At 39.6% G+C, this 26,989-nt stretch overlaps 7 protein-coding genes across 14 annotated transcripts; 1 reads left to right on the top strand and 6 right to left on the bottom strand.

Moving 5' to 3' along the window:
* Window positions 1–221: 221 nt before the first annotated feature.
* Window positions 222–1,928, bottom strand: LOC137950577 (uncharacterized). Of its 2 annotated transcripts, none has more exons than XM_068797130.1 (3): window positions 1,663–1,928; window positions 1,457–1,523; window positions 222–1,240 (listed from the first exon to the last, which is right to left on the bottom strand). In XM_068797130.1, exons 1-3 carry the CDS (start codon window positions 1,699–1,701, stop codon window positions 447–449), a joined length of 900 nt encoding a protein of 299 aa, XP_068653231.1. In that variant the 5' UTR covers window positions 1,702–1,928; the 3' UTR covers window positions 222–446. The 2 variants fall into 2 exon arrangements, with proteins under 2 accessions (XP_068653231.1, XP_068653229.1); XM_068797128.1 differs by having other exon boundaries at window positions 1,649–1,926.
* A 3,141-nt stretch (window positions 1,929–5,069) lies between these two features.
* Window positions 5,070–6,410, bottom strand: LOC137949726 (probable galacturonosyltransferase-like 10). The gene has a single exon (XM_068795883.1). The coding sequence runs from the start codon at window positions 6,319–6,321 to the stop codon at window positions 5,260–5,262; it is 1,062 nt and encodes a 353-aa protein (XP_068651984.1). The 5' UTR covers window positions 6,322–6,410; the 3' UTR covers window positions 5,070–5,259.
* A 1,332-nt stretch (window positions 6,411–7,742) lies between these two features.
* On the bottom strand, window positions 7,743–8,478 carry LOC137950552 (germin-like protein subfamily 1 member 1). Its single transcript, XM_068797091.1, has one exon. The coding sequence runs from the start codon at window positions 8,462–8,464 to the stop codon at window positions 7,796–7,798; it is 669 nt and encodes a 222-aa protein (XP_068653192.1). The 5' UTR covers window positions 8,465–8,478; the 3' UTR covers window positions 7,743–7,795.
* A 95-nt stretch (window positions 8,479–8,573) lies between these two features.
* On the bottom strand, window positions 8,574–11,520 carry LOC137950551 (protein WVD2-like 7). 7 transcript variants are annotated; one of them, XM_068797087.1, is made up of 7 exons: window positions 11,324–11,382; window positions 11,210–11,263; window positions 9,822–10,877; window positions 9,325–9,705; window positions 9,141–9,232; window positions 8,956–9,055; window positions 8,574–8,841 (listed from the first exon to the last, which is right to left on the bottom strand). In XM_068797087.1, the coding sequence occupies exons 3-7, from the start codon at window positions 10,758–10,760 to the stop codon at window positions 8,782–8,784; spliced, it is 1,572 nt and encodes a 523-aa protein (XP_068653188.1). In that variant the 5' UTR covers window positions 10,761–10,877; window positions 11,210–11,263; window positions 11,324–11,382; the 3' UTR covers window positions 8,574–8,781. The 7 variants fall into 7 exon arrangements, with proteins under 7 accessions (XP_068653188.1, XP_068653190.1, XP_068653185.1 ...); XM_068797089.1 differs by having other exon boundaries at window positions 11,210–11,248; window positions 11,324–11,364; XM_068797084.1 differs by lacking the exon at window positions 11,210–11,263 and having other exon boundaries at window positions 9,822–10,821; window positions 11,324–11,511.
* Window positions 11,521–12,043: 523 nt separating this feature from the next.
* LOC137950533 (uncharacterized) lies at window positions 12,044–16,127 on the bottom strand. Its single transcript, XM_068797063.1, has 5 exons — window positions 15,566–16,127; window positions 15,205–15,472; window positions 14,627–14,725; window positions 14,310–14,527; window positions 12,044–12,286 (listed from the first exon to the last, which is right to left on the bottom strand). Exons 1-5 carry the CDS (start codon window positions 16,042–16,044, stop codon window positions 12,211–12,213), a joined length of 1,140 nt encoding a protein of 379 aa, XP_068653164.1. The 5' UTR covers window positions 16,045–16,127; the 3' UTR covers window positions 12,044–12,210.
* A 2,116-nt stretch (window positions 16,128–18,243) lies between these two features.
* LOC137949838 (uncharacterized) lies at window positions 18,244–22,943 on the top strand. The gene is made up of 8 exons (XM_068796042.1): window positions 18,244–18,375; window positions 19,917–20,063; window positions 20,196–20,287; window positions 20,370–20,420; window positions 20,535–20,622; window positions 21,691–21,784; window positions 22,411–22,511; window positions 22,593–22,943. Exons 2-8 carry the CDS (start codon window positions 19,933–19,935, stop codon window positions 22,714–22,716), a joined length of 681 nt encoding a protein of 226 aa, XP_068652143.1. The 5' UTR covers window positions 18,244–18,375; window positions 19,917–19,932; the 3' UTR covers window positions 22,717–22,943.
* Window positions 22,944–25,275: 2,332 nt separating this feature from the next.
* On the bottom strand, window positions 25,276–26,987 carry LOC137949907 (two-component response regulator ARR15-like). Its single transcript, XM_068796150.1, has 5 exons — window positions 26,724–26,987; window positions 26,550–26,626; window positions 26,380–26,457; window positions 25,769–25,839; window positions 25,276–25,639 (listed from the first exon to the last, which is right to left on the bottom strand). Exons 1-5 carry the CDS (start codon window positions 26,818–26,820, stop codon window positions 25,465–25,467), a joined length of 498 nt encoding a protein of 165 aa, XP_068652251.1. The 5' UTR covers window positions 26,821–26,987; the 3' UTR covers window positions 25,276–25,464.
* Window positions 26,988–26,989: the final 2 nt, after the last annotated feature.

Consider the following 26,989-nt stretch of genomic DNA (forward strand, 5'->3'; position numbering starts at 1 on the left):
AGCATCTATGATGTTGCAATTGATTTTTAGAATTCCAAATGCCCCACACAACTGGACAAGAAGACTTAAACACTTTACATGCCAAAATGCATTCGACAACAATGTCAAGAATCGGATGAGCATCAAAATAGTTAATAAGAGTCACAACTACAGGCACAAGCCAAGTTTTAAATTTGTCAAACGGTATGATGGGTAGGAATATCTGCTTTTGAAGTATTAAGTATTTATAACCATCTTTATAATCTATTCACATACCCACAAGTATCCTCTGCATACATGTATAAGAATCAAACTCAGTAGTGATACCCTGTTTCCCGGTAACCATTGTTATAATGGACTCAGTCCTAATCCTATATTCACATCTCCAAAAACCTATTTTTAGAACAAGAGATCCAAAAAAAGACTACCCCCACATACATAGTTCAAGAAGAGTGCAACTTCTATCCCTAGTATCTCGTACTCATACTATAAGAACGAGACAAGCAAAACAGAGGAGCCCCCCCAACATTCACACCCACATCACCCTCCACAGGTCCGTAGGGCTTCCTGCAGCCTGGACAGCCACCATCTGCTTCTAGAATCCTCTTATGACAAAACAAGCAAAGACGAAACCCACACAAACAGGGGAGAAAGCTCGTGTCTGTGGGATCAAGATCTTCGTAACATATAGGACAGGAAGAGGGAAGCGACATACAGCCAATGCGGGTCCAGTTTCCTGGCCGAGTAGAGAATTGCCGTTCGGAGTTTATGGGAAAGCTGCGCTGCTTTGAGAGGTTAGGTAAGCTCTGGGGACGGAAGGCATCATCAGGCCTCCATGCACGGCAATTTGATGTCGGTCTAGGGATTGCCTCCGCTCCCACTGAGGTAGGATTAGGGGGGCATTTTGGTGGAGGAGTGGGGGCTGCCGGAGATTCCGTTTGGGGTACCGGTTCCGAATTGAGGGCATCTGCGATCGCCTCCCAATCGTCCAAGCTATCCTCCTCTTCTTCACTGACACTTCCAGAGTAGGATCCACTACTGCTGCTACCACAGCTGGTATGCCGTTCCTTACGAGAGTCATTACTCGGACTGTTAGTAAGGGACTCAGAATCACTGTCGTGAAGACGCGAACTCTCGATTTCTTCGGGTCTTGATCTTGGTTCTAAGTTGGCCAAAGGCTCGTGTCTCTCATCAGTGAGACGCAAAGGCGACAAAGGAGAAGAACCACCATCGGAAGGTTCTTTTCCGCCTTTGTTCTTGACTGCATAAATCCAATAATAAAAAAAGTTTTCATCAAGAAATAACATATGAACAAACTGCGCCTACATATGATTTTCTTCATGATCCATTTCCTTTCAAATGTTGGGCAAATAGCCCATCTAGAGCCGGAAAACTTCGCATGTTAAATGATAAAATTAATAATTTTGGAAAAACAAAAACATAAAAATACATCTAAAAAATAAAAATCAATATATACCTTGAGAAAGCCATTGTTCGCGCCGCGCATCAAGCTTGCACTGTTTCAATTTCGCAGACCTGTTTGCCTGAAAAAAAAAAAAAACGATCAATAAAAATGTTGGGCGACCGAATAAAAATCCAAAAATAAGATAATCATAAAATGAAACAAAATTAAAAACAAACATAGGGATAAAAAGATTTCCCCACTTACCCTCTTCTTCTTACCCATATCTTTCGACATTGCGGGAGCAGCAGAGGCAACATTCATCGTGGAATCAGAACGCATTGATTAAACGAACGGATTGGCAAAAACCCTAATCAGGAAGGAGGACAAGAGATAAACCCTGAGAAGGGATGCCCAAATAATCCCCAAGGCGAAGAGGGAAACGGATGACGGGAGGATGATTTGGCTGCCCTCTTCCTTCTTCCTAACTCTGGACCTCTCAAATCAGAGCCGCACAACCAATAGGCTATATATAGGCCTGCAGTTACCTTTCAAATCTCGTTGCTTTCCCTATTTACCATTATACCTTCAAGATCTTTTCATAGAAAAAGCTCGGTCTAATAATAAATCCACGAAATGTCTCCAGTGCATGAGGATGAAGTCTTGCTGCATCAAAGCAGGTCCCAGTGGAGATGATGGATTATTCAAGACTCTATATTTACTTTGTTGGAAAGAGAATTCCTACCTCAAGCTTAGTAATTATTGGATGTTGGTTGTAGACAAGGAAGGACTTTTACGTTTCAAACTAGCTCAGTCACTTGTGTTTGTCACAGTAGAAAGTGGAGTTGTGAATAATTAGCTGAAGATATATAAATCATCGACCTTATCCGATGTCGTTATTATACGTTTCGTACACTCATACTAACTAAAGATATTAGATGCCCATCACTCAACATTGAGTGGATCATCGGATTAGATAATTTATTCGGTCAAATAACGACACTAGTGACTCATATGAGTTGCATCATGAAGCCTATGATCACTTACATCTCTGCAGAGTGACGATACTTGCACAAGCCACTCCGGAAGCTAACACTTTCTCCTTCATCTCCTGCCGGCAACCGTCGCATCCGCTCCAGCCACTGCTACGCTCTGGTTTATCATCTTTTGCTTCTCTAGTTCTCCTGTTCCTGCTTCTTTGCTCTGAAATGTCCAAAAATAAACAAAATTTCAGAAATAAAAGAGAAGCTCGAAACTGAAACGCTAAATTAGAGGTTTCTCTATGTGTAATCGCAGATTACAGCCTGGATAAACACCGTGTTAAATGAAAAAAACCATCAAATAGATAAGCGATAGTATAATACAAACCATTCCGAGGCCCTTCAGCGCTTATTGGATCTGTGCCATCTCATACTCTCCCCCGATATCTCAGGAAGAAAAGGGAACACTTTCAATACAGCAAACGTTTTCAAATTTTTCGTAGCCAGTGTTAAGTTGTGGAGTCTAATTAATGTCTAATCCCGAGTCAGTATGTGGAACCTTTGCCAGATTCACGATATATAAAGGTAGTTTGAAAATTTCACACTTATAATCCGGTTGCCATAATTTTCTCTTTATATTTGGAGGCATCATTGTTAGTGTTTTTAGAAAAAAATATCTACAAAAGAGGAAGTATAAATATTTTTTTTCGTAACAGTAAGGGTGTGTTTGTGCTACTAGGAAAGTGTAAGAATAAGAAAATTTTCCCATTAACCAAAATTTTGTAGCATTCATGCCATTTTTGGGGACAAAAAACATTTTTTCTTGATTTTTTTATTCTTCTTACCTTTAAGAAATATTAAAAATAAAAAAAACCTGAGTTAATTTCCTTACATCTTACTTTTAGTCTTATTTTTTATTATTTACAAAATCTATTTATTTTTAATGTAAATATAAATACCATAACTAATTTTTCTTGCACAAACCTAAGAAAACAGGATAAAGGGAATTTTTTCCAATAAAAATTAGTCAAAGGAAAATTGTTTTCTTACAGCAACACAAATGGGCCCCTAAGAAACTCATACTGGGCTGAAAAAGGAAATATCTCACACTTGGCTGTAGTGGGCTACCTGACAAAACCAAATTAGTATAGTTGGGGGCAATCCTCTTAATCAAAACTGCTCAATCTGGCTACATAGTCCAAATTTCAGTAGAAGAAAGGGTCTACAATGGGTGCCTAAAATGCCAATTGAAAGCCAATCCTACCTTTATACATGATAATTCAGTAAAATAAAAAAATCCTATATTATAATTTTTACGTGCACGTGTTACAGTGTATTCCAAATTCCTAACGTGGGTAGAGCAGCAGTAAAGTCGCCTCTCAACTTTTCTGCCAAACCAGAAGTGGGTGGGAGGTAGGAAGTTGGACCCCTTAATTCCTTACAAAACCCGATCAGCTTGCAATATTAAAGCACATCTTTTACTCGAGACCTCGGAAGGTGAAACACTGCCTTCTTTTTTGTAACATTTAAAAGCTCTGAACTAGGCCAGTTTTTCTATTCTGCTCCTCCCTCTTCGCCGTTTCCAATAACTCTTCTGACATTATCCTCACCCATCAAACCACACCAATGCAATTACACATTTCCAAGTCCGTCTTTTATTGCTTTTTCTGGTTTAGAGACAGGTGAATGGAAGCTCAAGCAAGCAACACAGTTAAGGTATCACTCTCAATAGGGGTCTTCTATTGACAATGTTGGTCTTGGTCCATGACCCTTTTGTTAATGTTTAGACCTGGACTTGTATAAAAAAAAGAAGAAAGTTGTTAGTTTTGATCGCTTAATGCTCAGCGTTCATATATAAAATAGTGTCAACTTGTTTTCGGTAGACAAATAAGTGTTTAATTTAAGGTTTACATTGTGTGGCACGGGGACGAATCTATATATTTTTATTCCTGCTGTCAGTGACCGTTCACCCACACTTGGGTCACAGCTCAGTTCAAAACTCTTAAGAATATTTCCTGCAACAACCAAGAAACAGAAAATACATTTGGTGGGTTACGTTTGTTCAAGGGATATTTTTTATTTATTTTCCATACACTCCCAATATCCATCCAAATTCCCAAGTTGTGATTATGAACAGTGTAGAAGCTCTGTTTTGGTTTTTGGCTTCTATCGATTGGCATCATGTACTGGAAAAGAAGATACCCCGATGAGAAGACAAATGGGAGTGGGAAAACAGTGAGGCAGAGGTGGGTACCTTGTACGTATCTGCCCAGAACTGAATTACATGACAGGAAATGCTCAAATATATTGTAGCTTCATGGGTTAATCTTGGCAACTGCTACCAACCACAACAGGATCTCAATAATTAATACAGATTGAAACCCGAAAGATTGAGTAACCAACAAAGCAAGTAAGGAAGCTAGTAACAAGCAAAAAGAGATTAAAAAATTAGTAAATCCTCCAGAGACGACTAATTCCAAAGGTTTGATTTCAATCCACTCATGGTCTCACCAGAAGCCACTGGAAGAGCAAGCGACTGGAGACCCATCTCACGAGCTAATTGATCCAGACAAAAATGATGAGAAACAATCATGGAGAGGAAAAAGAAGACAAGTTTTCACAAGACAAACATATAAGCCGATCATGGAACTGGAGTTTCTTCGGTCCATCCAAACAAATGCAATGAATCAACACAACTGAAAATACCTCTCTAAAATTACATGAAATAATCCGCCGTATTAAAAAAACAATCAAGGAATTATAAATGTAATCTGTAATGACCCCTCTCAATGAATATGTACATCGCATCCCTGAATTAATGTTTGTTCATCGCCTGAGATGAACAAATTAGTTACCAAGAATGAATGAAAAAAAATTTCATCAAATCTACGGGTGTATCTACGATGATGACGACGACAACCCATGGTGCGTGCACAGATCGTATGGAGCCCACAAGCTATCCAACGGGCACGGTGTCTTGGCGTCGAGCCGGGCCCAGGGCTTCCCTTTCCCACTCCAGTGGAGAAGGCTCACCGGTCCCGGGTGAAGATTCCGGCAGCTCCCCACCACATTGTCACCTCCCAAGCCGTGTTGATTCCATCTGTGCGGGATGGGTTCAATATCCCCGGCAAAAACCAGTAAAAATGGGGGTAGAGAACCCAACTCATAGATTCTCTTTTCCTTCTGTACTCGCATCCACTCCTCGATCACTTTACCAAAACTGCCTTGTCTCCATCTCCCCAGGTCCATTACCATAACTCCGGTATTGAAGTAGCAAGGGCTTCTGTTGTTGAAGACCCTGGACATGGAAGGGTCAGACCAAAATGCGTTGTTGAAGTATTTAGAGAAATTGGCATTGCAGTACTCGGGTGCGGCGATGACGCGGGGACTGGGCACATTGGTAGCCCATAGCCTAATAATGTCGTCCACTACGATCAAATCCGAATCGAGGTAGATGACCCTATTCACACATGAAGGAAGAATATCGGCCAAGTAAGTTCGGGCGTAATTTAGTGGATTCTCGAGAGCGTTCCTAATGGATGTTGAGATGAGAGACTGGACGAGACTGGCATCAAAATAGTATAGATTGAAACTGAGAGAGGGGAAGGTGGATCGAAGGAGTGCCGAGAGAGGACTCTCCTCCGGCTTGGGATTGGTAGAAATAAAGTGGAAATAAATATTCTCCGGACAAGAAGCGTGCTTCAAAATCGAATGAACAGCAGCTATGGATCCCCGGAGGTAAGGCACGTCGAGGGTGATTGAAATATGAACAGCCGCGGGATCGCAGGCCGAGATGCCGGCCTTCCCTTGCGAAACAGGGCAGTCGGGGCCATTCCGGTACGCCGGCGCCTCTGTAAATCTGGGAAGAAGGGAGACCGTGGATTCTGGAAAAGATCGGATCGCTTCACAGGGCAGAAATGAGGAAACAAGAAAGAAGGCAAGAAGCCGAAGCACCCACATCTCTGCGCCCGAAAGTGACGACGAACTAATAAAATGCTGAGACTGGAACGGCAACCTTCTCCTTCGATGTGTAAGCAAAGAGTCCAGAAAGGGGCAGAGAGGAGTTTTAACGAGAAGGCGAAACGTGAACTCAGAAAAATGAAAAAGGCAAACGCGTAAATGAGTTCTGAAACGCGTTTTCGGGATGTGAGAAAATTCAGCGCTCAGAACTTCGCAGAGACGGGGAAGGAAGGAGGAGAGAGAGAGAGAAAGAGAAATTAATATTCCAATTAATTTAATTCCTCCGTTCTGCGACAAACTTCTTTTTCTCCCCCGACTCTCCCTCACTTCTTGTTGAGAGCGGAGGAAGGCGGTCGCAGACTGGCGGTTTTATTCGAGGGAAAGGGGACGGCATTGGTAGAAGAATCGGACTTTTCTTTTTCTTTTTACTTTTTATCATTTATTATTTGATAAATGAATAAATAAAAGTTGAAAATAAAATAATATTCGTTCCTCGGAGCTGGAGGTATAATTACTCGTGCCAATAATGTAGGGACAGCTGGGCGGGTGAAAGAAACCAGCTGTGTTGGATGTGACGGCTGTGATCAGACTTGGAGCCCTCTAACATGCCGTCACGTGCACTTGCCAGCCATTTCAACTTGAAGGTTTCCTTTCGTGAACTTTTGATCTCGTTCCTACAGGTGGAGTAGATCCGACGGACAAACGTGCAAGAGACCGGTTCAGATTATTGTCGAAGATCCTACACCTAACGATAAAAACCGGGTGCAATCATGTGTCGAACGGACAGAAGTGGACTCTCAATTTTTTCGGAATCTAATAAAATCCGAAATTTGACACCAAAAACGTGTCAAATAATAATTCAAGTCTAAAGACACGGAGAAAGACACGTTGCGTAGCCTAATTGTCAAGTTTCATGCATAAGACACCGGAGATTCTCTAGATGGTTCTGAGAAGTTTAGAATCAATTCCATTTTAGGAATCCAATGAGACTCCTTTACAAGTTTGACCCGGATCTTAATCCAACGAATCATCCTCGTGGACCTTTCTCGCTTCTGATGAGACATTGAGACGCCCTGAAAGAATTTTTTCGCCGGAATCAAGTTGAGACTGCACGCGGAAAACGGCGGCATGTGACATTCCGACAATCCGATTCCAGTTCTCCGGCAATCAAAATGCCTCATAAAAGCGAATCCTTCCCTAACGACTCACCAGCATATCATGTCAAAGCTATTTGAAAGATTAAGTATCTTTTGGAGTGACACTTTTAATTAGATTAATGCTAATTCGTTGAGAGTGTGTTACAGATTATGGAATTGGTTGGAATAATTAGGTTATCTACTTAACGTAGTAGATGGGAGATGTTGGTGTTAAAATTTTAGCAAAAATCATATTTCATTTTATTGCAAAATCTTCATGGCTAAATCATATTTCATTTTATTTTCATTATTGCACACCTCAAATCAGACATGTATTATCACCCACCGAGATTCCTTCGAATCCTTTCCACATCCTGCCCGCTAATCCGAAATGATTTCTTCAGAATCTCGTCGGGGATGGGCGGCCTTGACACAAAGCTGGCCAACGATGAGATCTGGGCACCTGGATTCTGGCTGTTAAGCCCCGAGATGGCGAATGCGGGCTTAGACGAATCGAGGTTGAGGAGAAAATGCAGCGTTCCCCTTGGGAAGACGAAGGAATCCCCTGGTTGGAGCTTTTGGAAGAAGAGACGATTGGTAGTGTCGACAAAGCCCACGACAAGTGATCCCTTGAGGAGGATAGTCACCTCCGACGCCCTTGGGTGTGAATGCAAAGGAACAGCGCCACCACCAGCTATGTCCACCCGCGCCATTGTTAGGCCCTGGGTGTTGCAGCCGGGGAAGTTTCTAGTGTCGGTGAGGGTCACATTGAAGCCGAAGTAGTTTCCGTTTGTGTCGCCAGCTTTCGACAAAATGGAGCTCATGAAATGAGCAGAGACTGCTGCATTTGGATTCACACACGGTACGCCATTGAAGAAGAACGGCTGGCTTGGACCCCCTACTGCTACGCAGTAGTCTTGGAGTGGGTCAGGGTCCGATAAGGCGGTTGCCCACCACAGTAGTAGCAGGAAGAGGGTATATGGTGGTAAGCTACGGATGGTTCCCATTTTCCAAGGAAAGCTGTTTTTGGTAGGGAACGATACGCCATGCTTTATATAAGTGGCTAATATAGCATATCTTGCAGGGAAATACTCCCAGAAGAGTAGCTTCGGAGTGTAGAAAAGGGAATGAGGGTGTCTTCGTGCTAAGGCTACGCCTGCAATGAGACATATTTTCCATTTTGTGGGTGTGACCCATTCAGTCTCAAGTTTTCTTTTTAGGGTAGCAGGCCGTTGTTGCTTCAGAAGTTCGGTTTGAAATAAGCTACACTTTTTATCTTTAAGCAAGAGTTTTCCAACACAATTCTTTATTCCCTTTCAGAGGATCAAATGCAGTCTGAATGGGAGCCCAGAGGATTGGACCTTTTCTTCAATGCAGATAGCAACTGCAAAAACGAGTAAAAAGAAACCCAGAAAGAAGGATTTAGTTTTAAAGTTGAAAAAACTTGAGACACTTCAGACAAGACATGAAGCATGAATGATAGCCAATGAGCCATTACATCTTTTTGTTTCTCTACTGCGTCATCCCTTCTCAACTCGAGAGATAATGATGCAGCCTTGCTCACTTTCTTACTCCCTCTGGCTTCATTCAATGACCCACTAGAAGAATCATACAGGGCTCAATTAAGTAATTCAATCAATATCGACACCATACAATCAAATTGATCATAAATATGGAGTTCACCTTGTCATATTAGGAGTTCTGGCACCTGGTTGCTTCCTTTGGAGCTGCGTCTTCTCCAAAGATTCAGGTTGTTGTTTTCCCTTCAGGACAGGCTGCAAATTAAACATTAGCATAAGGCGTTTAAAATGGCTTTCTGGATTTTTAGTTGAGTGTAATTCAGGCCTTTACGAAGAAAAGATAAGACCTTTTCAGCATCATTGGAAGATCTTAACAGATTCAAGCTGTTTCGGAATGTCTTAAATGCTTTCTGCACAATTTCTTTATCTCCCATTTTCTCCATAATGAGGTCCCTTCTGTTTGTCGGTGGAGAGGCCGAATCAACAGTGACGGATCTTAAGTTGCTAGAATCCAGTGAAGTAGGAGTCTCCCGCTTGTTTTCAGAGCTTAAAGAGCAAGAATCTCTTCTCTGAGAGAACTTCGAAGCAGGTGTAAGAGGCGAAGCTGGAGTAACTTTGGATGATTTTGGGGTTGAATGGTTTTGCAATTTAGGTTTTGGCGAAGCAGGCGTAACTGCTCGTCTCTTCTTTTGTGCATTCGACTCCGTCTGCTTAGGAGTACAAACTTTCTGCGAAAAAATCCAAGACTCCGTAAGATATGTATCAGATCGGATTACAAAACCAAGCAATAATCACAGAAAACAAACACTTCAGAATTCAGATATGTAAAGAAGAGACAATGAACCTTTTTAGACAGCTTATTCATTGGACTGTGTCTCTCACCATCCAACTTGGGCACCGGACTTTTGTTCGACTTCTCGTCCAACTGCTGCGACATTTCATCTGATGCTTGAGATTCTGTGAAGTTATCGTCATCCCTAACTACGATATCTACGTTAGATACCGAGCAGTCAGGTTGTATTCCAATTTCATCCACCATTGGCTCTGAAATCTTTGATCCAACTCCATCCAACATTGATTCACAAACGTCTGCTAGGCCACTGGCTTCAGTCACTTTGTCTTCTGATGGTCTGGCAGCTATTTCATCCACATCTGCTTCCAAAATCTCTGTTTTCCCACGCATTTCCTGCATCTGTAATGTTGAGGTTTCCAGTTTGCTACCCAGTTCGTCTTTCTGTGGTTCGGAAGCATCTGCTTCTTTCCCCACTTCCTCCAACTCCAAAATTGCCACTTTGTTAGACAAAACCTCTGTTTTGTTACCGATGTGATCCACCTTTGATTCCAAAGACTCTGCTTCGTCCACCGCAGCTTCTAAGTTTTCTGATTCGTTAATCCCTTCGTTCAATTTGGATTCCAAAGCTTCTAATTTCGGTACCGTCGTATCCATCTTTGCTTCCAAATCTTTTGCCTCTGGAAAGTCTGGTTTGGTACACATTTCTTCTTTGCTCTCACCCATAAAGCGGCTTGTCTCGTGAGCGTGAATGGAGTCGGAGCTACCGTTGATCAATTGCTCCACATCGACATTAGTAGAATCTGAAACTTCACTGTTGCCCCAAGATTTATGAAAATTCTGTTCCTCAGAATTCGGATGACCGGCATCAGTTTGCTTATCTTGAGCAAGTAGCTCCATTGTTTGGGCAGCAAACCTTTTGTAATGATCTTCGAAGTAAGCCTTCTTTTCTGCTACCGATCCAGGGGTTGAGCATTTCCCAACTTCTTCCATGTACTTATTCTGTGAGAAGGCCGACCATTTATCCCGAGAAAAGGAGTTATCGCCAGCGAATCTACCAAAAGAGACTGATTCAGTGGGAATAGACTTGAGGGTAAGCTCCGTCTGGCGCTGAAAATATAATTGCATAAATTCAGAAAGGCAGAATAATCCCAGCTAACAATTTTTTTCTTCAGTTTATTACAGAAAATAATTCCAAGCGTCTGTTTGATAATTGAGTTACATGAACTTCGACGAATCAACTATTCAGAAAGAATCGATTCAAATTGCAGTTAAATCAACTCGGCATTCATAATTTAGAAATGCATCTTTTCCTTTATTCCCACCAGAAACCAGAGAAGGAAACTACTGAAAAAATTTCAAGGAACAAAAAACTATGACGACCGTTCAGTAGAAGAACTGGAACCACCAAAAATTTGCAGATAAAGATCGACCAGACTTACTTGTGAAAACAGTTTTAGTTACAGTAAAACCACCGAAACCTGTATAGAGCAAGCCTGAAGCGCATTATTGAAGTCAGAATAGAAAGTGGAAGCTATGCCAGGAAGCAAAAATACCTCTGGTATATCCCGCAGAGCTTCTGCCATAGCTTGGAGCTTAGTATCCTGGGATAAGTCGAAGAAGACTGAATAGACTGGGAAAGTGGAATAAAAAGTTGTTCACAAGCTCTGATGCGGTGCTTTCTTTTCCTCCACATGTACCCCTATTAGATCTTTGTCATCTTCTGACCAGCGGAAAAAAAGGTAAATATCAACAGAACAGTGTGGCCATGATCAGCCACTGGGTTTTAATGCGGAGGGAAGTTGGGGTAGGTGGAAACATGAAAACAATAAATGGCAATCAAAGATATCTGCTTCCGACCTTCATCTGCTTTTGTGAGAAGGGCAATAAAATCAGAAGGGTCTTGCCTTCACGGATAAAATCGGTGGCAACAGGTTACACGTGAGCTACTAGAGGAACTCTGATCGATCCATGGATGGGAGGTTTCTTAGAGGAAAGAATAGACTGATTATCGTTCTATCTTATCTTAAGTCATTTGTTTAATGTAAATTCTAAGGTAGACTAGAGGGGTTTCAATCTTTGTAACTCCATTAATTGTTCTGATTTGGCCTAAGTTAGGGTGGACATTTGGTTATTTTGCTAAATAGCTTTACAAATAATAATATTAATGAAGATAAATCTTCCCCATTATAATAGAGGATTCACGAGACGGGCAGATGAGGGCAACCCTGGACCCCTGGCATAGGGTATTATTCTCTAGGTTGCACGATTTCGAGTTTAACAAAGAACTATTGAATGATCTTATAAAATTACCACTGGAGACATGTCTTTAACCTAATAATAACGAATGGTCTAGGGGAAAAGCTGGAAAACATACCATAAATACATTTAAGAGTAATCAACAGAGAAGGATATACATAGAGTGCCTCTACTCGTTTTCACTCTACAATAACCCTACACAGCAGCTTAGGTGCAATCTGTACTCCAAGCTTCGCATGTGATGACCCAAGAGCATACACCTGCAAGTATAGATAAGAAAGGAAAATAAAAAGTAAAAAACTCTATCAGCTCTTTAAACCTTCCTGCAACTATATTTAGCAGTAAACCTAATTGAAACCAAGTATGAATACCACATCTTTGTAACTAATTAGTGACAATTGCAAAAAAAATTCAAGCATCTTAGAATGATGCAAGACCCAATAACACGCTAATGATGGTATAACTTCCACCAAGTATATCTACAAACATGAATACGATATTAAAGCGGGACAAAGAAACCCACTGCAAGTTCTAGTTCTAGGAGAAACACCCCCCCCCCCCCCCCTCTCTCTCTCTCAGGTCAGGCTCCCCATACAACCCAATCTGTTGCCCACCTAAACTTATCACTGTGTGATTTCTCCCCTAGTTGGAACAATTAAGCTAAAATTTGATGACGGTGCAAAGGGAAACCAGGCCCCTATGGCTTGGGGAGTATTCAATGGATTGGAACCTTTGTCTCAACGGGTTCTTAATGTAAGGTCATGGGTTCAAGTCTCATAAATGAAAAAAGGGTGCAATATGCTTGTATAATCGACACTAAAACAAAAATATCTTGCCTATTCTGGTCTTAGCATTCTGGGCCACCATCTCCTGGCTGAGACACTAGCTCTCCTTCATGGCCTCAGAATTGCTGCTCAGAGATTCAGGTTCCACCTTACAATAGAGGTGATTCATCCAACGTTAAACCTTATTGGTCGCTGCCTCAAAAGAACAGCCCTCCCTGTCTTATATTGAAAAAATCTTTGACAAATTGCAGGTTTTCAAATCCTAGAAATTGCAGGTTTTCAAATCCAAGTCAGAAAATGGTACAGCTGATAGTCTTGACCAGGAAGGCTCTTCCCTAGCTGAGATGGTCCTCTGCCACAATTAATTCTCCCAGAACTTGCTTCTCTGTAATTGCTTTTCTTACTACGATCTTCACCTCAGTTCTGTGATTTCCCCTTTGAAATCTAGCCAAATTGGCTCCCCTCTGCCTCCCCTATTTATTGGGAGGCTCTTTGCTTTATTCAAAAAGGAAAAGAAATTGCAGGTAGTCACATGTCAGAGCTCTGTTTTTGTCACATCTCACAACTTTGTTTTTTCTTTTCAAATAGATAATCACATCTCGCTAATTCCTCTAAAGAGTGCTAAAGTGGACCCTTTAAAAAGGGCTGGGAAGTTTTGCTTAAACTACTTCAGCAGTCAGTTGGACAGAGTATGTGAAAAGAAAGGCATTTCAGTGCAAGACGAGTTTAATTGGTGGCATGATCATGAGCCGGCTCACTTTATCCTCTTATGGACCAGCCAATATGATCATGGAAACTTCACAAGTGCCATCACTAACAATATTGGAGGTTGATCACCTCTTCTAAATCAAGTAGCTTCAGTCTCTAAGGTCTCTCCTAAAATGGGCTGCTCAGCATAAACTTTGATGGCAACTACATTGTGTTGAGTTCTTATTGCCTTGAAGAGAGAATTGTTCTCTCACATTCAAGAACCAAATTTGCACAAAGTGGAAAACTGGGCCCACCTTCAAGAAATCAAGCTCTAAAGAGAATGTTTCATAATAGCTGCGGAAGCTAATTCTTTGGTTGTCATAAGCTGGATGAAGAGAAAAACTTCTCCATACAGAATAAAGCATGAGTGTAAAACATCCATTGATCTTTTATGCCCACTCCACAAAGTGGAAGATTGTCCTTGTCAGCTAACCTGGCCGATTCCCTTGCTAAAGAGGAAGATGAGATGTCAGTAAATGTCTATTATCCATTTACTGACAATGACTGACATCTTGTGGTCATTGTTTGAATCACTTGCCTCATGCTGGCAGATAAGAAGCCCAATCAAAGATTGGAATGATTATACCTCAGCTTGAGATACAATTATGTGTGATCCACAAAAGTTGCTACAAACTATATTTCTTAAACAATGGAGTAATATATATGTGACTAAGTTGCAGCTACTTCCCAAATAGTGATCATATAAGATGAACGGGGAATAAAAAAATTAAACTAAATGGCAACACACCAGAACAGTAGTTTTGCAAGGTAATCTCTTGAAGTCTTTATAGCTGCACAACTGTCAATATCATCGTTATCTGAGCAGCTCTCACTTTTCTCTATGACTAAATCTGCCAAGAAACCAGAAGATCTTTCACCTCCAAAGAACTTTTGTATGACATTTTGAACTAACTGCTGAATGATTTCTTCCACCTCTGATGAGGACGGTCGAGACAGTTCAGTTACCTGAGCAAGCATAGAATAGAGAGCAAATGAGGAAATGAGCCATTGCTCCTTCAGGGAGATTAGCAACTTAAAAAGGAAAAGGAAATTATGTTGCAGTACCATTTCAGGCTCCAACGACCTCAAATAATCTAATAAATCGTTGTTCTCTCCTCTAACGCATTCCAGATCCATATTTTCCTGCTTCTGAGCATTCAGTTTCTGATACACGATAGAGAGTTGGTCAGCTTTAATGGAGATGACAGAATCCCATTACGAAGAGAAATGACTCCCACTAGGGAGCATAATATCATCTCAACAAGAAGAAACTGAATAACTCTTTGACATGAAAATAGAACACATGCATAACAAGTTCAATATACAGACCAATGTTTTGACCTCAACCAAGATGTTGAACCAGTGCCTGTAAGTCATGGAGATATTTGCAGGTATAACCTTCGAGTATTTGTAAACAGTAAAAATGAAAACAATAACAACCTAACAATTCAACCAAATATCCTTTTATGTTAGTTTTATGTTGAAACACCTCTATTTAGTGATGATTCTAACATCTTTCACTAGCCGGCTAAGTATTGTAGAAACAATAATATACAACAGGCCAATAGCAACACGAAAGTCCAATTAACAAATGCGGGGTAGCAGTACCAGAAAGAAAAAAAAAGGATTGGAAGACAACAGACCTTCTCCACACTTGCCAGTTCCGACTTCAACTGCTCTATATAGCTCAAAGCCTCCGGGGATAAATCCTCAAGAAACCGCGGAGTTCTACTTTCAACCTCTTCCCATGACTCACACGAGCCACCCTCGCAACCTTCCCTGTCTTTCCCACCTTCGTTTCCAATTGCCACACGCCCACTGTACCTAACGGAAGCCAAATCTTCACTACCTGGCGAGTTCTCAAAATTCCTCATCAAAGAAACCCGATACTCCGCGTTCCACAATGTATACCTACAAGAATATTGCAACCGAACCGCTCAGAGAGACAAATAAAACTCGCAAAGAACAGCGGAACGATGAATAGGAATATCATACGGGAATTACCCAGTGATGATAGAAGAGCTTAGAAGGCGATGGAGTGGGTCTTTGGAAGCCGTAATCGACACTGCAAAATGATCAGATGGGAGAAGTCCGAGCATGGTGGAGATAGTTCGCTTCATGGAATCCTTGGCGGCTCCCGAAACGCCTTTGGCGATTACGGAGTTATCAAGGGGTTCAATTTGTTTGAGGAAATTGGCGAGGACGGAGAATTCACGGCGAAATACCAATTTCCGGGTGGAAACATAATCGTCAGCCACGCTTTCTCCACCAGAGGAGGACAAGAGACAGTTGAAAAGGGGGGGCGATTGCGTCCGCCTGTGGGGTCGACCAGGTGCGACAGAGAGAAGCGGCCGGAGAATTAGGTGGTGGGGGAAGAGATAAGAAGACGGAGGCGGCGGCTTAAGCGAGACAGCGCGGTAGAGGTCGAGTTCGGAGGCGAAGCAAGAGAGGAAGACAGCTCGTGCACTCCAGGAGGCTGCCATTAGCCTCTTCCTCCAAGAGAGATTCTTTCTCTCTCTCTCTCTCTCTCTCTCTCTCTCTCTCTCTCTCTCTCGTCTCGTCTCGTCTCGTCTCGTCCGTTGAAGCAAACTCGAGTATTCTCAATATTTTTTGTGGTTTTGCTCTGATGACTCTTACCTCACCAAACCAATGAGAGCTTTCCCGTACAGAGCCACTGGGGACCTGGAGTGTTGTTTATGCGACTGGAGGTAGGTGGTCCAGGCGGCTGTCGACCGGTTCGATGGGACGGCAGAGGCCATCAAGGGGCCCACGAAAAGGCTCAAGAAACTATCACAGCCGTCAACACCTAAGAAAGTAATGGGGACAAGCATTAGTATTTGTAACACGGTCTAATCCTAATCGCGTTAATTGTAGTAGTTACACATCGACCGTTTCCGTGCCCTTCAAATAGTTGATGTGAAGTCGTGAAATGACAATCCCGTGAATTGGAACCGTATGTTACGTTAGATGGGACATCCTGAGTCAAATTTTAATTTTAAAATATTATAAATTTGGGACATAGATAAATATTAATTAAATATATACAGATTATTTCAATGATTTGGTAAGCTTAATGAAACAAGCCATTTTAGCTTGACTTTTAAACCAGCCAACCAACAAAAACTCAAACCTTAGGAGAGTTAACTTGAACGATCTCATGAGAGTAGATGCCTATAAGTTAATTATATTTTTATATCAGTTTAGTTTTAATATTTTTTTTCTTTTCTAAATAAAAATAATATTTGTAGTGTTTAAATTAATGCTTAAATATTCTTTAAAAAATAGAATATATTGTTAATTTCCATCAGGTAACTCTGTAGTCTTTAACATGTATGTAAGCAAAGCTCTGTTGTAAAATCCGGATCGGTCCGGCTGGTTGAATAGGGTTTAATTGGACCAGGACTACGGTTAGGAGTGGCATCAAACTGAGTCGGTTCGCGAATGGCTCGAGCTCAGTTGGATTCGATTTATCTAGATCATAAACTGAGTTTGAGATCCAAATAAGTCTCATTTGAGTTAACAGGGCAAACTCGACCGAACCATGGTTCAGTTCGAAAACTCGTGAGTCGACTCGTTAATTGGGCTCGGGAGTCCGCACCAAGAGGTGAGAGCCGGGAGCAAGCGAGAGTAGTATTCGATTTCTTCCTCCCCTTGTCTGTCATCACCGATCCTTATCACCATCGAGCCTCTCCTGTCCACTGTTGTGGCCGCCTCCTTCGTCGTCAACAGCTACTCGCTGACTGCCTTTGCCATTGCTTGGTTTGATTTCTTCATCCCCTCATTTGCCTTCATCGTTGCTTCCATTGTTGTCGCCTCTATCGCAGTCGTCAGCCTTGACGACAGCTCCTCACCGGCATTGCTAGATCTCCCTACTCCCCGTGTTGTCTCGATGGACGAGATCATAATCATGTGAAAAGAAAAAAAATATAAAAAACTGCCATCTCTTCCTCTTGGCTCTTGAAGAAACTCAAATTGTTTGAGGTACTATCTTAATGCTAACTCTATTCAAGTTTTTCAAAATAACAATTTGGTAGCATTTTAGAAATGTTGCTTAATGAATCCATGCTCTGAAGAAAAAACAAAAAAATAGCATAAGATTAAGTCATCCAAAACCATTTTTCTTAATTTTTTTTTTGTGTCTATGATTTGGTTTTCTAGTCCTTGCATAAAAATAATCTAATTGAGTACAAATAGACAAAACTAATATTGTTTTTCATTTGAATGTTTTTGTGTTTGATTATTGAATAAAATTTATACATAATTATGTAACTTTTATAAATAAATGCATAATATATAGATAATTTTATGCAGGTTTAATATACAAAGGTTATGTGTAATTTTAAGTAAAGATTATGCCCAATTTTATATAAAATATATATATAATTTTATATATAATTTATTTGACTTGTATTTTATATAAAATTTTATTTTAATTCAATTAAAATTATTGTGCTTGAGTTCAATTATAAATTTATGGTTGAGGTTATGGTCGGTTCGGTTCGAATATAGACAGGTACGGCTCACATGGGTGCTACCCGTAGGCACCGCGGAATAAAACCGGTTGACTCGGCCTCGATCGGCTGTCAAACTGCTAAACCGTGCGAACCGACAGTTCAGCCAGAACCGGGAATATAATGGGTTAAAAAACGGGATTCGGGACCAAAATTTTTTTCTCACTTCTTCGATCTGTCCTCCACTCTCTCCTGAACGAAAAGTCGAAAACCCTAGGTGCGGAAGAAAAAATTGTGGAAGACTTCGCCTCCGGCTCCTCGGCGTCTGGTCAAACGGCGACGTGTTGCTGGGCGATTTGTCCCGTAAGTGATTTTGCCCCTTTATTTAAGAGGGCAGATTTTTCATAGTTCTTTCTTGCCGTTTTCATAGTGATATTGCTCCGCTAAGTGGTTTATCCTGCGAGAGCTGAGATGCGAGTGGAGCCTCTTCACCAGATGCTTTACTGAGAACATTGGCTGATTTCACTGATATCTGCTTGAGTCCCCTCCAAGGCGATGTCTCTGCTCTCCTTTTTTTTCTTTTTTTCTGAAGTGCTCTTCTATTTTTCATATAGAAACGCAGAATAAAGTATGATCTTCTGTGAGAATTAAATGGCTGAACACTGCAGATCGATTCAATATACTGTTCATATTCAGCTTAGTTTTCTGTTCTCAAGGAGATCTACCCACAGTTTTACATATTATTATATACGACCCATATAGATGATATAAGATTGAGCCTTTTAACAGCCACATATGTATATAGGACAACCCTTCTGTCAAAGTGATGCTGATAGAGAGAACTGGGAGAAACAAATACAGAAGCATGAAAGTTATGCGCCTCCCTCATCAAGAAGGATGTAGTTTCCTAGTTTAACGTACCATTAAAAATTATAAAGAAACTAAACTTTTCTGTATGTTCTTCTTTTTCCTTTACTGGATCAAAATCTTCTTCCCTCAAATCACAAGTTAATACTGTATCGATAACCTACTTTGAATTTCAAAAGGAAGTTCCCCACATTGTTCAAGACAAAGAATAATTGATTTGCCTATTAAAAGTGATTGCCTGATGTGTGGAGATATCAGATCCTAATCTTGCTGAGTAGAGATTGGGTGCTTATAAGGTAACATTTTGTGCCATACTAATGTGTTATTGAAAGATTTGGGGACTGATTTTTATTTTTTATTTTTAAAATTTTGGCGAGATGGAGCTTACATCATGTCATCCTTTTTTCTACCTTTTTCTTTTTAAATAGTGATTTCTTGATGCTCTCAAATAAACAAACAAAGAGAGCTAGAGGTGCACACTATGGCCTACAACAATGTTGACAACAAGTACACTCCTTAGCTAGAGCGTCTGCTATGGCATTAGCAGATCTAAGCATATGATTCCCCCAAATATTGAGAGATTGCACAATGTCGGCATCTTCATCAAAGTACTGAGCTTCCAGGGAAGATTAGATGTATTCCTCTCCTGTCAATGACTGTTTTTCAGTTCCCTTCAACCACCAATTGTTTTTTGACGCATCCTTATAAATCTTAGCACAGCCCTGGCTTCAGCCTCCATTGAGAACTTATATCCAATATGAACAGAAAAAGCTAGTAAGACCTGAGCACTTTAGTCTCTCTAAAATCTCCAATTCCTGCAGGATCTAGGTTGCCAAAAGGCTCCCCTTGAAGTTGAGCTTGAGAGTCTCAGCATCCAGGGGTATCTAATTTACCACTTTCCAGATTGTGGGCTGTGAAGCTCACACTTTCTCTCACACTTTCTCTCCACTTCTATCTTATGTATTCTTCAGGAATCTTCTCTAAGTCTTTAAAAATATTGGCTGATGGAAGTTTTGTTTCATGCTCTATGGTCGCAGTTGCTAGAAGCTACTGATGACGACTGCTGCCAGACCAACATGGGCTCCTGCCAAAGGAGGTAATGAGCAAGGCGGTACTCGAATTTTTGGTCCTTCTCAGAAATACTCTTCAAGGGATCTTGCCGCCCACACACAACTGAAGCCCAGGTGTGCTTTTTAATATGTGCTTTGTGAAATAGCATATAAATACTGGTCCATCATTTGCATAAATTTTGAGTTCAGATTTACTATATCTGATGTTCCTGTTGCTGATTTTTTGCTGTTAATACTTTCTTATAGAAAAGACGGCCAGGATACACAGGAGGAGTTGCGGAAGAGAAATCTTCGTCAGGAGCTAGAAGAGCGTGAGAGAAAGTACTTCTCTTCAAAAGGTGTCTCACCTTTCCACAAGTTGTTTTGTATATTGATTCTGTGGTATTTCTGATTCACTTCTTTGGATCAATGTGGTTACAGAAGACAGAGACCGAAGAAAAGGAGCAAGTTCAGGTCATTATCTCTTAGAAGGTACATACTGGTTGCTTCTACATATTTTGCTTGAAAGGCAGAGGTTACAATTGAAAGGGGGTAAGAGATTAATATGGTACTATCATTATTACTGATTGTTCTATTTGTGTACAGGGCCAAAGAAGGATACTGAAGACCGTCTTGTTCCTCGAACTTTAGATGCTGATGATTCTGATGTGGATGTTAGAAGTGACGACGAAAGGTGCTTGCAGGCCTTCCTTTCACATTTTTAATTAAGAGAGCTTTTCACCATTCTTCTTATGACGATTGGCTCGCATATTTGTTTATGGGAACTGCCATGGCTAAAATGACTTTTTTTCTCAAATTTGAAGAACAATTCTCTACCTCATCAGTCAATTGTGGTTCAATTCATCATTTCCATTGATATGTTAGCAACATGGTGTTACAACTCACCAAGTTGATCCATGACTTGGCTCGGTTGACTTGGATTTGAGTCTGGGGGTCTGGTTGGAGTGGCCTGATCCCCTAAGTCAGAGCTGAGTCTGCCCGAGTCAACCTGCGGTCTGGCTCGGAATTCCTGGGATCCAAGTCGGATCCCTATTCCTAGTAGGAATACGATGGTTAGCAGTTTGCATTGGAATATGGATAAGCTTATGAGTTAACAATAATTTTATTAATGGAAGAGAAAAAGGTGCTAAAGATATTTATATTTATTTTTAATATTTGATTGGTGATTAAAAATGTCCCAGATACATGAAATTTAATTTGACGTAGACATTTAAGTTTTCTGTATATTTAGTTTTCTACTGTATTATTGTATAAAATAATTTGTAGTTGTTAGTATATAAATAGTTTGTCACTTATGAATGCTCCCGATACTGATTTGTTAGATTGTTTTGATCTTTTATATATGTTCTAATTAAAACTTTGCCCTCTGAAGCAGTAATTTATTTTACTGTAGTCCATTTTGCATATCCAAATTTGTGTTTGCAACATTAGATTCAGATGGCTTGTGCAGTTTTTGACATTCAGGTCTCTGTATCTGTGTCTGACTTTTTAAAATAAAAGATCTGTGTATCTAAAATTGGCTATGATCTGTATCTGCTCTGATCATTGATATGTGTAGTCTGCTTGCGCCTTCATTTTTTATGCTCAAGTAGATTCTTGGTACTTGTTTCAAAATTTAATTTGCAGGATTTATTTGTTCTACTTATTTGTGTTTTCATGTCACACTATCATCATATTTTAGATTGTGTTTCTGTACTCGTGTGTGTATTAATCTTCTGATGTGGTAACTTCATGGATTAAGTGATGATGAGGATGATGATGATGATGAGACAGCAGCTTTGATGGCTGAACTTGAGCGAATGAAGAAAGAAAAAGAGGAGGAAAGACTTCGGAAGGTGAACCTAAATCCATTTTTTTTATAATAATCTTTCTTTGTAGACTCATGGAGGCTTCACCTAATCAGATATGAAGATACTGTTCTTTGATACTTAAAAAGGAGTATTTGCGTATTTGTGATGAATCTCAAATGCTACAATTTTATGGTTTTTGTTTGCTTTAGAAGAAAATGTTTATTTATTTTATTTTTTTGGAGTGTGATCAACGTTTAACACGGAAGAGAAGACTTTCAAGTATAACCAGTCCATATTGTGAGCCAAGTAAAGCCATTTTGTTGTAAATTTAACTCAGAAACACAGTACGAATGATAACTTTTTGTTTTATTGTATAGATATATAACGAATTCTGTCATTCCAGAAAAAAAAAACATTTTATATTTTTGTCATGTCCCTGATTTTGAATAATTTCTTCAATATGCCACTCTACAGTAGAAAAATCAAATTTCTTCCATGTAAAGAGTCACTCATCAGAAATCCTAGGCATTCCATCATTGTTTTGCATTGAACGTCAATTCATGTCATGTCTTACATTTCAGTATAGAAAGAAGACTCAGAAATATTTTCCTCTCACCTTTATTTCACCCGACCTGTCCAACATCTGCTTAGTTTTGGCACTTGTGCTGCAGGAAAGACGGCAGCGAGAGGAAGAGCTGAAAGTCAAAGAAGCAGAACTGATTCGAGGCAATCCTCTGCTCAACAATGCAACTTCCTTCAATGTCAAAAGAAGGTCAGATGAGGCTAACTACATGATGTGAAGTGATTCTTGTCTTGCCATAAGCGAGCCACTGACTCTGTTTTTTCCTGCCAGGTGGGATGACGATGTTGTCTTCAAGAATCAAGCCCGTGGAGAAACTAAGACCCCTAAACGCTTCATCAACGATACCATCAGAAGTGACTTTCACCGCAAATTTTTACACAAGTATATGAAGTAAATTTTTTTACACAAGTACACACTTGGCTATTTGTAGAAGCAATCCAACATTTTATATGTCAATATAACTGTGACAATGGATGCTCTGATGCCTCCGACTTTGTACATTAATACTTTCTATTTCACTAGTTACTTGTGTGTGTATGTTTCACTAAAAGACAACCTCTATGTTTGTATATTAGGGGGTGATTTTCTCACTACCATGATAGTGCAAGATTGAGAAATTGATCTAGTTGAGTTCGTTTTTTCGGGTCTAAATTGTTTATGTATTGTGTGTGCTTAGGGGTGGCTTCGAACCTGGCTCATGAGCGGTTCGATTTTGGCTTCGAACCGAGCTGGCTCATGAGCTCGGCTCGATCTTGATCAAATCAAGGTTTGGTTCGAAAGTTTGCGAGTCGGTTCATTAATTTAATGAGGGGTGCGGGATTCAAGGAACGGGATTTGTGGGAGTCGGGACAAGGGAGCGAGATTGGAGTGCCGAGCGGAGCGAGAGGGAGAAAAAATTTTCCTCCCCTCGTCATTGTTGAACCCCTCTGGCCTCCTTTGTCGTCGTCGACAATTGCCTTGCTAGTCGACTTCTGCCTTTTCGTTGCTATCGCTTATGTTGTGCGCCGTTGGAAGCTTTTACCTTGGCGTCGTTCCTGGTCTCGTTTCGGCGAAAAACAGAACTAGCAGGGGGAGAAATCCCCTTGCGCGAAGATTATTTCGTAACTGCGAGATCATAAAGTGAAAAAAAAAAAAAAATTCTTAAACTCTCATTCCTCATGGCTCTTGAAGAAATTTAAAATACATTCCAGTAGAAATAAGTTTTTAAGGACTATTAGTATCACTTGTTTTTTGTAAACATTTTTCTAATTGAAAATTCTTATTAAAAAATTATATAATTTTCTAAGTAAGATTTTCCTACCAATATGGGTTAGAAAACTGTATAGAAAATTTTTGAATAAGTTTTTGACAGTTATGCTGTAATAATTTTAGCATGAGGTAATTTTCATAGCAATTTTGTGTTTGACTTTTTATTTGATTAAACATTTATCAATAAGTATAGTAATATATTAGATTGATTATTAATTTTTATTTATTTCCCTAAAAGAGGCAATAAGATGTCCATTTAACTTTCCTAAGAAAATTTTAAAATATTTCTTATAATTTTCTAATAAGTCACTAATAGTCATAGGATTTTATTTAAAAGTTTTTTTGGAAATATGTATCATAGGAAAAACTAGAAAGTTTTTCTTAGAATGTAAATTTTCAACTAGGGACATTAAGGATGCCATAGTAAATTTATGGCAAGATTCAAAAATTACAAAATAAGTTAAATAACATTTGGAGTAAAAAAGATTTATATTGGTACATTCTAATCCATTATTGAAATTCAATCCTGAACTTTTCCTATCATTCTTTCTTTTAAATGTATGTATAATTTTATATATAATTTATTTGACATATATTTTATATAGAGTATTAAATGTAGGTTAAGCTAGAACTCCGTTAGAGCTTGAGCTCGAACTCGGTTAAAATTATTAAGCTCGAGTTCGATTACAATTTTAGTTTCGAGGCTAGGGTCGGCCGAGCTTGAATTCAAAATATTTAAATCAAGATTGGCTTGAACAAGGTTTGGACTCAGCTGGATTTGATGCCATCTTTATGCCGAATTTTAATTAGAGGTCATTCCCAAATTTATGTAAAATGTATGTATAATTTTATATATAATTTATTTTACATGTATTTTTTGAAAAAATTTAAATGTATATTGGAGCACGAACTCGAGACTTGTATTTTTTGAAAAATTTTAAATGAATGTTGAAGCTCGAACTCGGGTAAAATTATTTGGCTCGTGCTCTATAACAATTTTAGGTTCGAACCTAGGCTCAGCTTGAGCTCGAGTTCAAAATATTTAAATCAAACTCAACTCAAATATAGGTAAGGTCGGACATAGCTTGGCTCAATGTCACCCCTAATTGTGCTCTCTTAGTTTTATTTTACAATAAATTATCTGCGATAACTTAAATCTCCTTTGTATAGAGATAACAAACTTTCAAGTAAGCACATCAGTTTAAGAGGTCGCATTGTTAATTTTATTATTTTCACCATTAGTAGCATAAGAGCTAATAATTTCATTATTGAGAGATTCTTAGTGACACAAACTTTATGGCAACACTTTCATCTATGAAAAAGGGATGTTTCTTGCAATGTTAAATTTTTATTACTAGTGAATTACAGACACCTTTTTGTAATTACAGGCCTAGAATTCTGGGTGGACATAGTTGGTAGTAGAATGAGAAAACTGACTAGTCTCAAGGAACCCATAGAGGAATCAAGGCCAAGTAAACTCGCTGTGTGGATCGAAAGGATTACCGTTGACACTTTTTCTTACTAATTCCATATTTTAGTAAATTGATATCAGTTTCTCGTATGCCGTTCAAATTTTTATAATTGCTCACGATATAAGTTTTATATTTTTCTATAGTTGTTTTTATCTCTTGATAATTATTTTGATCTTTTGGACTTTCATAATAAATCGATTCTCTGTTTTTGTTTTGCTTCACTCCACTAGGTATATATTTTTGTACGTGTCTACCTTTTTATTTGATCTCACGTTAAAAAATGTGTCATTAGATATAAACAAAACATAAAAAAAAAAAACAAAGAATTAAGTTGGGAAAGAAAGGAGGAAAACTCTTTCCCAGTGCATCGCTTTACAAAAACGAAATCCGAGGTCAGTCATGGTTTACTAGTCTGGCATTCATCATGAATATTGAACGTTCTCCAAAGTTTCAACACCCATTGCCGTAGACATCACTTCCTGACCCACGATTCCTTCTTCTGCTTTGAGTCCTTTATTTAAATAACTCTTCAAGCGTTTCACGTCCGACAATTTCACTGGCTTCAATAGAAAATCCTCCGCGCCTTCCTCCAAACACCTGTCAAGTTTGACGATTCTGATCAGAATAATTATTTGACATGATGAAGGAGATGAGGCTGAAAATGCTGTTTCTCTTCCAAACTTGGACAGAAGAAAACGAAGATCTACGAATGACATAAAAAATCACCTGTCGATTCGCGCCATCACGTTTTCTGACGACATGATCACAACTGGTATCTCCCTCAAGGTCGAGGATTCCTGTTCAGAAGGGAAGTGAGATTTTGAATAAGAGCTCTGCAGAGATACTCCGTATTGAATAAAACAGACCAAGTTATAAAAATCTGTTTTGTTTTTTAGTGTTTCTTGGCCTCCAGTCTAGCTATCAAAAATCTTCAAAAAATATTGATCTGCATCGATCTTGGCATTTTATGACATCTTTTCAGGTGTTTGATTGAGGCTCCATGGATCTCTCCAATTTCCTAACATCGACATACCTATTTGGATATTATTATCCTCTGCTCTCGTAGGCAGATAGGCTAGAGCGTTAAAATGGTTAAGGTCAATTAAGTATGTGTACCTTTTTTCTTGGTAAACCAATTTAAGTAACAATTAATTCAAGCATTTGGGGGCCTAGGCCCTAGCTCAAATTTTCAACTTTCAAAATCTTCAATAATTGTTCTCTTCTTTGAAGTCTAATCTTTAAAAATGAAGATTTTCAAATTACGTATGTGGAACAATCTAGGAATATTTTTCTCTGGAAATTATAACTTAGAAAAAGTGAAAGATGAAAAGACGAACCTTGATCTTCTTGAGGAGTTCATACCCCGTCATTCCAGGCATAGAGTAATCTGTAATGATCATGTTGACCTCCATACCCTGAAAAACAAGAAGATTTTCTGTTAGATGATGGAAGTTTTGTCACAACAGAAACTCCTAAATTGTGTTCGAATCAAGGATCGATTTCTGACCTCGTAAGAAGCCTTGCTTTTCTCTCCGTCCAAACCAAGAAGCTGGAGAGCTCTGGTTCCACTATCCACAGCAGTCACTGGTGAAACCCGAATATGAACCAACGAAATTCAGTAATCCGTAAAAAAGCAATCAAATTAACGGTACGAGACGAGGAAGGGAGGCCATGAGCATACCTCTGTAGGCAGAGATCTTGAGCAAGCGCTCGATGACCGTCCGATCGACGAAGCTGTCGTCGACGGCAAGAACGTGAAAGACTTGCGAAGCCACCATTTATTTGATAGTTTCTGGCAGCTGTAGGTTTCAGTTTTTCTTACAACCTAAAGGAATTGCGTCGTCTAGAGCGGAGGAAACACAGTGAACACAGTGGTCGTAAGAGGAGCGGGTAATGGAGAGAGTACCGAAGGGGAGAGTCGCATTATAAACGAAAAAGAGAAAATCG

Source organism: Aristolochia californica, unplaced genomic scaffold (genome assembly GCF_029961685.1).
Source record: "Aristolochia californica isolate CCGP_79_NKW_82.1479 unplaced genomic scaffold, dmAriCali1.0.hap1 SCAF_14, whole genome shotgun sequence".
NCBI classification, from domain to species: domain Eukaryota; kingdom Viridiplantae; phylum Streptophyta; class Magnoliopsida; order Piperales; family Aristolochiaceae; genus Aristolochia; species Aristolochia californica.

Bases quoted from the DNA above. Each gene is read 5' to 3' on its own strand.
- LOC137950551 (XM_068797084.1), bottom strand. From the start codon at position 11,463: ATGTGGAGGAAAAGAAAGCACCGCATCAGAGCTTGTGAACAACTTTTT. The intron at 10,822-11,323 runs GTATTTTTGCTT...CTCTTTTGGTAG, and splicing joins CTCTGCGGGATATACCAGAG to ATTCGCTGGCGATAACTCCT. The intron at 9,233-9,324 runs GTCTTATCTTTT...TTTAATTTGCAG, and splicing joins CTTCCAATGATGCTGAAAAG to CCTGTCCTGAAGGGAAAACA.
- LOC137949726 (XM_068795883.1), bottom strand. From the start codon at position 6,321: ATGTGGGTGCTTCGGCTTCTTGCCTTCTTTCTTGTTTCCTCATTTCTG.
- LOC137950552 (XM_068797091.1), bottom strand. From the start codon at position 8,464: ATGGGAACCATCCGTAGCTTACCACCATATACCCTCTTCCTGCTACTA.
- LOC137949838 (XM_068796042.1), top strand. From the start codon at position 19,933: ATGACGACTGCTGCCAGACCAACATGGGCTCCTGCCAAAGGAGGTAAT. The intron at 20,288-20,369 runs GTGTCTCACCTT...ATGTGGTTACAG, and splicing joins AAAGTACTTCTCTTCAAAAG to AAGACAGAGACCGAAGAAAA. The intron at 20,421-20,534 runs GTACATACTGGT...ATTTGTGTACAG, and splicing joins AGGTCATTATCTCTTAGAAG to GGCCAAAGAAGGATACTGAA.
- LOC137949907 (XM_068796150.1), bottom strand. From the start codon at position 26,820: ATGGTGGCTTCGCAAGTCTTTCACGTTCTTGCCGTCGACGACAGCTTC. The intron at 26,627-26,723 runs GTATGCTCATGG...GGGTTTCACCAG, and splicing joins CAAGATCTCTGCCTACAGAG to TGACTGCTGTGGATAGTGGA. The intron at 26,458-26,549 runs GTCAGAAATCGA...CTTGTTTTTCAG, and splicing joins AAAGCAAGGCTTCTTACGAG to GGTATGGAGGTCAACATGAT.
- LOC137950577 (XM_068797128.1), bottom strand. From the start codon at position 1,723: ATGCGTTCTGATTCCACGATGAATGTTGCCTCTGCTGCTCCCGCAATG. The intron at 1,524-1,648 runs GTAAGTGGGGAA...TTTTTTTTTCAG, and splicing joins ATATGGGTAAGAAGAAGAGG to GCAAACAGGTCTGCGAAATT. The intron at 1,241-1,456 runs GTATATATTGAT...GGATTTATGCAG, and splicing joins CGAACAATGGCTTTCTCAAG to TCAAGAACAAAGGCGGAAAA.
- LOC137950533 (XM_068797063.1), bottom strand. From the start codon at position 16,044: ATGGCAGCCTCCTGGAGTGCACGAGCTGTCTTCCTCTCTTGCTTCGCC. The intron at 15,473-15,565 runs GTAATTCCCGTA...ATATTCTTGTAG, and splicing joins AGCTCTTCTATCATCACTGG to GTATACATTGTGGAACGCGG. The intron at 12,287-14,309 runs GTGTGTTGCCAT...CTATACTTGCAG, and splicing joins CTTGCAAAACTACTGTTCTG to GTGTATGCTCTTGGGTCATC.